We start from the raw sequence: 13,078 nt of genomic DNA on the forward strand, positions 1-13,078 counted from the left end.
TAAACAAGACAGCTATTGAGAATTTGTATAATAATGAAAATGTAGTAATGAACTGAAATGTCTCGTATCCGATCATCTACACATGTCTAGGGCTTTGAATTCACATGACATTATGGTACTTACAGTAAAGTGCGAGGGTAGAGTAATTGCACACCTTTGAGGGCTGCATTGGGCAATATTGGCATTTTATAGGGTTGCCAATGCAGCCTTGGAAGGTGTGTAACTGAAATGCAATGTCAACAGGTACTAATATAATATATAAAACAAGAAACAGCTATAACCATGGTTTCAAATAGCCAAGAGATAGGTAAAAGTTACAAACGTGATATCAACTAAACCCAGCCATTGTTATTTCTAATTTTTCGAGAGCTGCTTTCACAACCTCATCCGTAACTGTCGGATATCTCGACTTTCTCCAGCCATTCTTTTTTCCTTTACTTACCCTTTGTTTAAGCTTTGTCTCTGGCACGTGGTACCAACAGCCATCACAAAAGTTAAATGATCGATACTCCTGCGTTTTGGAGAATATGATTTCGTATCCACGGCATATTTTTGGTTCTTCATATATAGTGCTGAATGTTTTCGGATCAGGCTTAACAAAATGGACTCTATTCTTATACAAGCTCTCAATATAGGGAGTGATTTCCCATTCGGACTCGCCATCCTCTCTGCTGTCCTCTGTATCAATTATAGTAAAAGTTGTGTTAAGATTAGGAGAGTTGTCCTCCTCTTCCAACAGGCATTCTTCATGTGACAAACTCTCTGTGTCGGCCATAGTTTGCACATCAGAGAATGTCGTCAATGTTTCAGCATCATATATTGCTTTTTCATCCTCATTTGCGGGTTGGTCTAAAGCTAGTTCGTTGCTGTAAGTGCATGTGTCTGATTCACCTATACTGCTGCAAGTTGACAGATCCAATTTCGTTTTATGACACTCTGTGGATGAACCTGTATCCTTACGGCTATCAAGCTTCGATATTTTCCGTTTATCGACTGTAAAAAAAAATGCAACAAAATATGTGACATACAACAGCCTACATAATTTAGCCATGATATGAGAAAAGTTATGTACAATGCAATATTTCTGTGAATGGTCAGTCACCAACACTACTAGCAGGTATTGGAGTACGTACTGGTAGTTATAATCACACCACTAGAGTTGTTGTAAGCAAGTTGGTATATGTAAAAGGTTTCTCCTAATTTTTAAAGCATGTACTTATTTTCTTTTAAAATAGTTGGCATAAAAGAGTTTGCATACAAAGAGCTGGCATAATCTTTCGCTAAGGCCATTCTAGCATTTATTTCAACACATGTATAAATCTACAAGCCAAATCTTGCTGACAAGAAAACTCGTGCATAGACTTTTCATAGCTAAAACATTCTGCAGGCTTTATTCCAGGGCTACATAGAGATAATTTCTTATCTGAATCGGTAAAGCTGGGCAGCCAAAGAAGTACAAAATAAGTCATATAAACTAGTTGTTTTCTACTGAGAGCATACCAATACAAAGGCACCTGTGAATAGACAACATAAGACAAGAGGCATGATGATGAGTTAGTTGAGAATTGTCATGTACAAAGTACACAGGGAGTGACCGGATGTGTGTCATCCTGAATAAGGGATAGAAAGCCACCGCAAAAGCACAGCCAAGCATTATTGTCAGAAATTGTGCAGTTTGTAGCAACAATTTTCAGTCAATGAATGCTTCGTGTAAGTGATTTAGGTTTAATGTGATATTTGAAGCACAAAAAGTTGCAGAGGAGACAATCGCTGTGCATTGGATAAGTCGGTTGCTGAACATGATTGATACTGATGTCTGCTAGCGCAATAAAGCCTTGAAGTACGAGTTACTCATTGTACGAACAATACCCTTTGCTAGCTGTGAGAAGTTTTGTCTCGTACGATGAGTAAAAACGCATGTATGCGGTAGTAGCAATGATCAGTCGCTGCAGTGACATACGATCCTGTTGGAACAGATTTTTTTATCTAAATTTCAAAGCGAACAATTGCTTTGTAATATAGGTAATTGGTAACACTCGTTCAGTCTGATCCCTGTTTAGATTCATAATGCAAGGTTCTACCGTAACCTAACCTTACTTCAGCGATAAAAAGAATCAGAAAGTAAGGAGTTGCGAGCCCATACAAAGTCATGAGTTGGTGTAGTAAACAAACTCATACAACTCGACACTTACTAACTTACAAGCAATAATATTATAGACCAACACAGACCTGCTGAATTCACTATGTAAGTGACCCGAGTATTCGGTCAGCTGTTTCTAGTTCGTAACTCAAAACGTTAATATAATTGTCATTCTAATAACATCACCATTATAATCACTAGCTCTAATAGAATGATATGAGCAGCCGAATGGTCTACAGCGCTTGACCTGGAAACAACAGGTTGAGTTTGATTCCCAGAAAGGTGACAGGACAGACATACAACCGTAGAGCACGCACATGCGCTTTCTATCTCTCTACCAAATCAACAATGCAGAATAGTGGGCACTGTGACAGGCAATCATTACCTAACTTAAGTTTGGTGAGTGAAACAAGATATTGGGTTCTAAATACACATATGGACACTTATGCACATGAGTATTGGTCGATACAATCATTTGACATTTCTACCTTTATATAAACGATAGTTTATCGATAACCATAATGAATGATTATTTTGAACTAAAAATATCAAAATATCTTGTTTGAGAGTTTACCCAGTAGGCAACTAATGACACTGCAATATGACCAATCAAAGCTCAGGGGTGGGGGGTAGCTCCACACTAGCAAATACGACTTCGCTACACACTGATTGTAACCGAATGTATTCTGACCAAAGAATCCCAAAGCATTTTCGCAACATGTCAGGGAACAGATATTTTGAGCAAATTTCAAAAACCCTTCCATTAGATGAACAGTTAGACATCTACATGTATGTCAAATCTGGTTTTCTGCCTTCTGATTGTGTTTGCTGGCTCATTTTACAACGAATAATTACTATTCCTCCTTGCTGTTTAGAGGCCAACAGACGAATTACAATTGTTAATCAGTTATTCGATGGACATAGCTGACAGACCCAGAAAACTTTTTAGTACCATCACAGTGCAGTGTATGACATGTTTACCAAGAGATGCATTGTCCGAGTGGAGAGAGTTCCGTAACCTCAATGATCTCCTGAGAACTACCACATCTTTTCGAGGTGATGGGGAGGCAAAAAAGCCAGCAGCAATTACTTCTTGATCAACGCGACTGATGCTACAACAAGACAACAGGAAGTGAGATAAGTGTAGGATCAGTGCTCCATAGGTTGGGTGACACAGAGTTAATACAAGTTATAAAACCGTGACAAGATAACTTACATAATTTTTGATAGTTTTCAAATTTTATTTTCAAGTTCTACCGCTTTTTCACAACCATGGTACAAACTGCTGTTTCGAAAAACTGCAAACATCATCTGTTGAAAATTACCCCTATTTGTACAAAAAAATATTTAATCAAAGTCCACGTCGTAATCGTATGTAGAAAAATATGAGGTGATTGTAAATTGAAGTTTGACTGTATTATTATACATACATGCTGTGTTTATATTAATTATGTGCAAGACAGTAAACATGCTGCTCTGAATCAGATCAAGTTGTTACATAGGCTGTTCGATGCAAAATTCTAAGCACTATGCTGCAGCAAGAATTTAAAAAGGTGGATTTCTTAAGGTACATTTACACTACAATGATTTGTTAGAGTTGTGTTTCCGCTGAAAGAGTTGGAATGGCTTCTAGTTTGTTTATGATTTGAAATACGTTTTTACAAAGACTTTACACCAAACAAACTCAAACTCTGACTATACTAAATAGGTCGCCCTTTTTAACCAATGAAATACAACATCGATATCCATTCCATCTGCTTGTAGCCTGTCTTGACAAACTGTTGTTTTTTTGCGGAGTTGTCCCCCGTCGAGCGGGCGAGCAACAACAGCTTGTCACAAGACGTACTGCACCTGATGCATCAGCTGCACTTATAGGGAGTTGTTCTCTTCCGTCTACCCAGCTTGGCCGCGATGTTATGTCGGTCGCTCCATTGGTAATCATAACGGATTTCACGCAAAAATTTATGTAAAAAAAAAGATTACAACGTTTAACCAAAGACCAGTCTCTGTGATAAACTTTAGTAAAACTTGAAAATAAAAAAAACTTAAAATAAAATCCATAAGAACAAATAAAACTGACTGATACAAAAATAGAAATAAAACTGTCTGAGCGCACAAATAACGACATGTTTAGTCGCTGTTGTTGCCTAAGTTCTCAAATTCTAATAAAGTTTACTGCAGAGAGGGGTCGCCAGTTAAACGTTCTTATCTTAATTTTTCTACATAAATTTTTGCGTGAATTTCGTTATGATTACCAATGGAGCGACCGACATAACATCGCAACCAAGCCGCGTAGACGGAAGAGAACAACTCCCTATAAGTGCAGCTGATGCATCAGGTGCAGTACGTCTTGTGACAAGCTGTTGTTGCTCACCCGCTCGACGGGGGACAACTCCGCAAAAACAACAGTTTGTCAAGACAGGCTAATCTGCTTGTCTTTTTGGCTATATCTACATTTTGAGATATGATTGGCCAATTCAATTTTGTATTCCCTCGATGACGGACATCAAAAACGAACACACAGTATGCAGTACTTCACTGATCTTATGTTAGCAACTGGGACAGAGACATTTTACAACTGTTTCTCGTGTTACACAGAAGAGATCTTGTCGGCTTGGAAGCAACTCCAATAAATCATCTGGGTGTGAACGCGCCTTTATTCCTTTACATCTGGTGTCAATTCACGTATATCATTGTATTAGCGGAAAGCCTGGCGTTGCACAGGTATTAAAATCAGCTTATAAACAGTGACAGGTAATGTAGTTGCCTGCCACTTGCCATTAGCCTGGCACATTACCAATGGCTAATTTGAGTAAGTTACTAATAAGAGCCATGAGAGCAAACATAAAATGACGTTATGCCATACGCAGAGCGGTATGCGTATTTTCATCCGCATAGCGACATATATCGCCCAATGAATCCATCAATATCGCGTAGCTTAATTGGTAAGATATTTGCCTGGCGAACAGGAGATTCTGAGACCAAATCTTCGGCAATACATATTCTTCATTCCAATATTTTAATAGCTATAGCCGGACAAACCGAATTACACACACACAAACTGAGATTTTTATAGATAGCTGATACAAAACTGGTCAGAGTGAGGTTGAATTAAACCAAGAAACAACATTAGCTTTTAATTAATTTTTATAATAGTGAAACGGTGAAGAGAAGAATGATAAGGTCAGGAAATAGGCTTCAGCTATCTTCAAGCAGTCACAATGACGTTGCTGTATCAGGGGCGCAATCACAAAGCCTAACTTACCGCCTCTTATTTTTCTTACGAGTTTGAGGGGCTTCTTGATCATGAGTCTTCAAATAGTCTGCGACTAGCTCCTTGAGCTTGTCAACTGAAGTCCCTATAACGCATGACAGCAATATATTTTATCGGAGAATACGCATGTATAACACAATAACATCATAAGCAATGCAATGGTCTGAAAGAGCTGTGTGATGTGATTTATCTGTAAACAGGTTATAACAGAAATTGAGGCTATACACATTGCACAAAGGACTAATAACTGGTTCACACCATACCGCAGTATCTCGGTGTTGATGGTACAATACATTAATGATCGTCGATGATAATGTTCACACTATCACAAGCCCATCCGCGTATGCATCAGCGAATACTCCGTGACACAGTGCTCTCATTTTTCTATTTAACTTTTTTGCGAAGAAACCTCTTTGTTTTAGCTTGCTCAAATCAAATTTTTGTCGCACAGCAACTATAATGAACGGGAATACATAAATCACGCTATTCGCGACTAAATTACTATCGCCCAAATAGGGCACATTGTACAAGCTGTCGTCGATGCTCGGTGAAATATCGAAAAAGTTCGACAGCTGCAAACTTTCCTGGCATATTCGCGTTGCTTCATCGATGCTATCGGTCCCTGGTGCGCATAGCCGACGATGAACGGCAAAGAACGACGCGGACATATTGCGATATAGTGTGAACCAGGCTTTAGGGACTGGCTATTGATATTTCAGTTTAATGTTAAGGCTATGGACAGAAACATTTGCTGGATTTTATAGATTTATATATGATTATCACATATCATACATCGCAAATCTCTATTAATAAACCCCACTCATCATCGTGTCTGTCTGTTAGTTTGTAAAAACTTTATATGTTTCCACATTTTTCGGTCGATTTCATCAAAACTTCACATGCATATGATCAGTGCCTTCCGTCAGGTTGCTAAAAGTATTTGGTTACAAAACTCCGTCTGGTTTCTGAGAACCAGCCTCTTAGACACCATCTTGGCTATCTGATTGAGAATAAAAGAGATCCTGGGCATCACTGGCTTTACTACTAGTACTGATTAAAATGCTCGGACTTTAACACCAAACTTAATACTTTTATTTACAGAATCTCAAACAACCCTTACTATAATAAAAGCCGTGTTCATTCGTCTTAAGCCACGCTGACAGCGTTAGGAAAAAGTTGTCTTGCACAGGATTCGCACACGGGGCTTCAGATTCAAAGGCACACACTCTACCCCTGTGTCACTTGATAATTATCTTGCTTGTTCACAATATAATTATACTTATACTAATTTACATATGACGATAACTCTTGATGCACAGGACTCGAACGCACCAGTAGTAATAAAGTGTGTTTCGCTGCTGTAACAACATTCCTAAACAGTTTGATAGGAAGCAAAACTTCTAAAAAATATGTATATTTAGTTTTAGTATAGCCAAAGAATGGACAAATCGATGCGAAAACTAAACTGGTAAAACCTTGCGTAAAGCCTTTTTAAGACACATACCGCAGGTAGCTAATAGTAGGCTGAGGTTGGAAGACAACTGAAACCAAACTATTTCCTATGTTTTAATACTCTCCATTATCTTATCCCATATCAATGCTCACAAGCTAGTGCATCCTGTTCAACCACACTGGCTGAACACGAGAATACGCTGATGAACGAATAAGGTAAGATAACCAACCAACAGGTGCTTTGGATAGTACATCTCGCATCAATGCTGCATATAGCTCCTTTGATGAACTATTCCTGAGTACATCGCAGTAGTCCTCACACGTCTCAGCGCTAACAACAGTTGAACAAGGAGTTGTCACAGAATTCTCTTTCACAGAAGCATCTGCTAAAGGCTGTCTCCGCTGCCCTTTTGTTTTTTTGTGCGTACTGTCACGCTTGAGCTTTCTCTTGCGAGGAGAAAGCTCATGGCTAGCGAACTGGTTCTCATCCAAGCTCACCTCCATCATACGACTCAGTGTAAGGCATCAAAAATGCTTCTACAAAACAGTCAGAAGCGTAAATTAATGAATTATTAAAAGTTTTTATTATTTATACATGATCCGAATGTGGGCCCTACAAAACATAAAGCTAACACACAAATTCTCTTGTGTAACGCGCATATCATATGATAGCGATATTTTAATATGCTCTGAAATAATTAGTTATATGCCATTTATGAATTTATCTACGAGCTGCCTCTCCGATTTAGATTGGATTTAGGGCTACAGCCATTGCACAATTACATGCCTAGACGTGTAGTTCTGCTAGAAATATCTAAAGAATTCTGGTAGGTAAACTTAATAACCATTTGGCAAAAAGTGAGGTACTCTTCAGAATAATCTCGGCTGCTAATTAGAAAGTTCCGTCTATGACAACAGCCAAGAGATTAATGTTAGTCAGAAGCTAGAAGGTAGCTATATTATTGAGTGGATCTGCAGTTTGCTCACGGCGAGGCTGGAGCTGGTGGAGCTACTTTCCAACTTCAGAAAAAAATAGTAATTTTTTTGACATTTTTATCATGCTATTTGTATTTTGTGTATTTTTTATGAAAGAAATATACCAAACTGTTCTAAGACTTCAGCAGAAAAAAATGGTACCCAGCAACACAAAACAGCATGCCTTGCATCCTTATTGTCATTTTCCTTAGCATTACAATATATTACGTGTTGAGTGAGAGAATCAGAGCTGTCCTAGTCTACTAAAAAAAGGGCCAGTCGATGCTCCAGTTTAATAACATGCTACAGACTGCAAAGTGTACCAGATTAAACAAGTAACTCTAAGTGTTCCACTTGACTACTTACGTGACAGCTAACTTTATGTAATAGAGCTACTCATAGAACTAGCTACTTCCAAACAAAACACTCTAAGACATGATAATAACAATAATATGTAGGCGATTATACCAAACAGAGTGCTTTAGAAATCTAGTGCAAGACATGAGGCTAGAAAATGGCAACTGTGGCATATGTGGCAGCAAAAACGTTAGAACAGATGACTACATGCCATGATTCTAAAGAGCCACATCACGTGTCCATTTCGTGATAGTAAGAAATATGCTTGAACTCACAGGAACTAACACTTGGCAATCGCTATATTCCGCAGTAAAATATTTCCAGGCTGGTGCATAAACTTCCGATCACTCTGACAGCAATTTAATTTGAATAGTGTTCATAGTGAACCGGGCTAAAGATTCCAGCAGTTAGCGGTAATGTCCTCGGCTTCCTGTTTCAAAAACAAATGAAATATAATTATTCTATATGCTAGAACAAATCAAACGTCAACTCAACTGTGTTGTGTTGCAAAAGGAAACGTTTCAGACTGAATCTCGAAATTTTAAAATTGTCTTCAAAGTCAACTAACTATAACAGGTATAACTTAAATTTACAAAGTATGCTAAATTAGCGGGTAGTGATTAAATGGCCTTAGTTTATGATGAGCTTGTTTCCTGCTTAACAGGGCTAAAATATTTCACACTGAAATGTATCACAGAATACATGCTGAACAACTGCAGAGCATTCCCCAACCATATGTAAAAACGAGAGATCTAATTAGCCACACTACTAACTAAAAAAAAAACTATTATCTATAGCTCATGCGCAAGATGTCTGACTACAAGTTAAAATTGTTAAAAGTTGACTTGCAACAAAATTCACATTACAGTTATTTGGTATCAAAAGATTCACCATGTCTAAAGGTCCGGCCACACGTAACGAATTATTCGTTCAATCTGACCGAATCCACGAATTTCACAGAATTCACAGATTTATTCTGCCGAATATCATAGATTCGTCTGAGCTGTGCATGCACACCGAATTCGTTAACGAAACGCTTTTAATTGGCTAACCAATTTTTTTTAGCGAGCACGGTTCTAGTAGCTTTGACAAGTGGTATAGTCCAAGACACGTACGACGACCCACAATAAAAGTATGACCGCGATATGACTTGATACATACGATGCAACGGCCTATATGCGACATGGTGAATCTTTTCATATCAAATAACTGTAATGTGAATTTTGTTGCAAGTCAACCTTTAAGAGTTACACAGATGACCTTGAGGCCTTTGAATACATCTGTGAATGCACTACATGTAGTTTAAGGTTTATCTTAGACAATTCAATTTTCTGCTCAATTGCTCTATTCATTCAACAGCATGACTGTAAATTCCTTGGTATGAGTACAAACCACTATGTAGCAATTCCAGTGGCCTTGTGGTCTAGAGCACCTGTCATGCAAGCAACAGGCTGGGGGTTCAATTCCCAAAATGGTCACTGGTGGTGACAGTAATGACATGCAGCCTTAAATTGCTATCTGCAATGCCTTCAGTTGTTGAGGTTCCCTCGGCACTGGTCTCTGACATGTCTAGCCAAGACCGTACAACCATCGTTCGTGCAACAACGTTCTTTATAACAAGCACAGCCTCTGCAGACATTGACATTGCTTACACAAAACAACTTCCACAATAAAACAAATAGTTCTATCTCGTGGGAAGTAGATCAAAAATGAAATTATCAAAATATTTAAATTATTCCAAAAATTGAGTTTTTTCATGGTAGTGTAAAATTTTGGGCAAGTGGCACAGCACCTGCACCACCAGTAATTTCAGATAATCATGGAACACTGGACTTGAGCCAAGTGATTGAAACTCACAGTATTTTTAAAAGCTGTTCAAATTTGCGAATCAAATTATTGCTCTGACATACCATAGTATAACCATGGTGTAACTAAAACGTGACCAGCTAAAGAAAAATAACAAAGCAGTGAATTTCAATAAATACACCGCTATGGATTGAACCTATTTAAACAACTTTCGTATCCATTTTAACACGCTGGCAACAGATTTCACTAAAGCATTTCATAAAGTGTCACACAAAACACAACGTCAGAACTTAGAAAGAGAGCCAATAACGATGAGTCTGGTCCCACTTGCATGAATTCTTTAAATGCACCCCGCATATGTTGTGATGCATGATGTATTTAAACACTGTATATCGCGCATACGTTGTGATGCGTAATAGTTCACCTTTGTTCACCAAAAATAAACTAAGGTGCTACTCAAGGGTTGGTGCGTGTTGGTGCAACTCGGATTAGAATTCCCAAAAAAATCCCCTGTATATTATTGAGAATTTTAACCCGAGTTGCATTACCCAAAAACCGATGTGTTTTCGCACAGAATTTTGTATTGCCCCTTATCTTGTAACAAAACCAGCAATGTGTGGTAACTTGGGTGGCCAGAGTGTCCCACTGTTGTGTTATGCTGATATACAGAAAGCTCCATTTTCTCAGTAAACATCACCTTTAACTCCTCAATATTAAGTGAAATACTGAGTACTGAGACAACGATAATCAGTCATTTTATTTAGCATGAACAAATATTTTATGATTACTTATCACTTAGTGATCACATAAAGTAAACTATAATCTGTACAAGCTCAAGTTCTCCCATAGGGGAGTTTTTAGCCGAACAAAAGAAAGAGCTCTTTAAAATATGCGTGGTTCAATTAGAATTAGATTGGTAATCCAGATCTTGAATTCAAATCCTTGAATCTGTGAATCTTAAGGCAATGATGTGCTAATCAATCAAAAAACAACTTGGTGCCAATTAATGAACACAAGGTTGCATCTAAAATTAAGCATGGTTTTTTTAATATTCAGAATAAGACTTTTAAAATACATGTTTTAAAAAGATGTCCAAGTCTGATGAAAAAAAATAAGTAAAACTGCTAATTGACATTTTGTAGTGTCAAGCAAAACTTCGTTCATTTGAAAAACTGACTATAGTTTGCAAGTCGGCAGAGATAGCGTGCACAAAACAGTAACTAATAAGAAATGAATAGACAGACTGGCATTTTCTCTCATTTTTGAGAGTATTTACGTAATCTAGTTAGTCATATTGGCTATGTGAACAAAACATAACACTGACAGGATTAGCGGCTGGCAGGAGTCATGAGCTAAGGCTTATTTGGTCTGATGCTAGTCAAATAAAGTATAGGTTTTTACGACCAAAGTTTCATAGCATAAAAATCAGTACTTCAACAAATATTTTTGAAAAAGATTTGAAGCTAGGTTGAACTTGTATGGTGTTTACATTGTGATTGATGTACTTTATAGGTTGTATGGGAACAGTCAGTAATGTTTAATACCAAAAACTTTATTTATTGTAAGCCTAGAAAATAATAATATTTATAAATATGAAAATGTCCGTCAAACATTGGATTGGAAATCATGACATGAATGCAAAGTGCAAACAAAATAGTGCAAATTGTAAATACACACTATGATAGTCCAAGCATGCTCTAATGTCCTACTCTTGTCTAGTTTAGGTAATTGTAAACAAACATCGGGGTTGCCAACCTTCACCACACCGAGACAATTTCTCAACTTGCTGTGAACCAGTGCACATGATAAAAACACACACTCAACATTAGCAGCCAGAGTTATACTGTATCATCATATTTATAGACTTTATACTGAGCCAGAATCCTTTGAAGCTATTCATTGTAAGATTTTTACAGAAAATGATGAGGTGAATTACTCTGTCATCTCAGTGAGTCAGTGTAATGTGCTTACAATTCTGTTTCTGGGTGTCAGATTGTTCAATTCAAAATCATGGAATATGAAGTTCAAAGGGTTTTCAAAAGGCTGGTCTTCCAATAAGGCCATAAAATATAACAGTTTAACATGCGATGAGACAATCAGGTTAGGGAGATAGTACTGGGATGAAGGAATACAATTTAGATCTGAAAAACACTTCTCAACTCAAACACTAATTAATTGGTCTAGCCAATGTCACCTCCTTAGTATGGCTGTCTTTGTTTGTCTGTGTTGGGTGAGCCTAATTGGCCCCTATGCAAGTATTTGACGATTTTAAGTGTTATTTAGCATTTTAGACTGTTAGCAATAGTTGTAAGGCGAAAACGGAATAATAACATGGATATTTTTCAAAAATATCGATTTTTTTTTACTGAAAAATATCATATCTATCGGCGATATATAACAATGATATATATCAAGCGATATATATCAAACCAACCCTGCTTTAAATTGTAGCTCGGCTGTAATTGTTAAACATTAGTAAACAACACACTTGTTCTTAGACAATTCGGCAGGTACAAGAAACTTATTTTTTTATCTATGTTAGTTCCCGTCTACGTTAATTAGAAAAGCACTTATAGTTTTACAGGTGCATTATTTTAATCTAGGTTATGTGGTGCTAAAAATTGTATTTTATGGGTACGGGTTAGGCAGTCTTGTAGAATACAGCATCGATAATTCCAGGTATAAAGCTTATTCATATTATCTTTCTTGAAAAGTTAGATTACTTATGAATACAACTCTGCAAAGTAACATGTGACGCAACAGTGCTGCGAACAACAAACACCGTTATGATAAACTTTGAATCAACGTACTTTCGTGAAACGTATTATGAGTAATACAGTAATGACAGCCTTTTGAATAGTACTTAGGCAATTCACCAGCTGTAAGTGGCGCTCTAAAAATCCTCGTTTCGGCAGCGGAAATATAGCCTGTAATTCCAACAAGGTAAACTCACGTTTAATAGGTATTTGCTGGTAATACAAGAAAAGATATTTTATAGCGAATCAAAGACAAACTAATGTTTGTCAAATGAACGTAAGAATCGCGATTCGTATTACATGTACAACTGTTGAACG

General features: G+C 37.4%; 1 protein-coding gene across 1 annotated transcript; it reads right to left on the minus strand.

Annotated features, from left to right (window-relative positions):
• Positions 1-8: 8 nt before the first annotated feature.
• LOC137389938 (uncharacterized) lies at positions 9-12,924 on the minus strand. Its single transcript, XM_068076133.1, has 6 exons — positions 12,815-12,924; positions 8,474-8,628; positions 7,097-7,403; positions 5,406-5,499; positions 3,122-3,252; positions 9-993 (listed from the first exon to the last, which is right to left on the minus strand). The coding sequence occupies exons 3-6, from the start codon at positions 7,371-7,373 to the stop codon at positions 329-331; spliced, it is 1,167 nt and encodes a 388-aa protein (XP_067932234.1). The 5' UTR covers positions 7,374-7,403; positions 8,474-8,628; positions 12,815-12,924; the 3' UTR covers positions 9-328.
• Between the last annotated feature and the right edge of the window lie 154 nt (positions 12,925-13,078).

The sequence above is a fragment of the Watersipora subatra genome, chromosome 3, assembly GCF_963576615.1.
Source record: "Watersipora subatra chromosome 3, tzWatSuba1.1, whole genome shotgun sequence".
NCBI classification, from domain to species: domain Eukaryota; kingdom Metazoa; phylum Bryozoa; class Gymnolaemata; order Cheilostomatida; family Watersiporidae; genus Watersipora; species Watersipora subatra.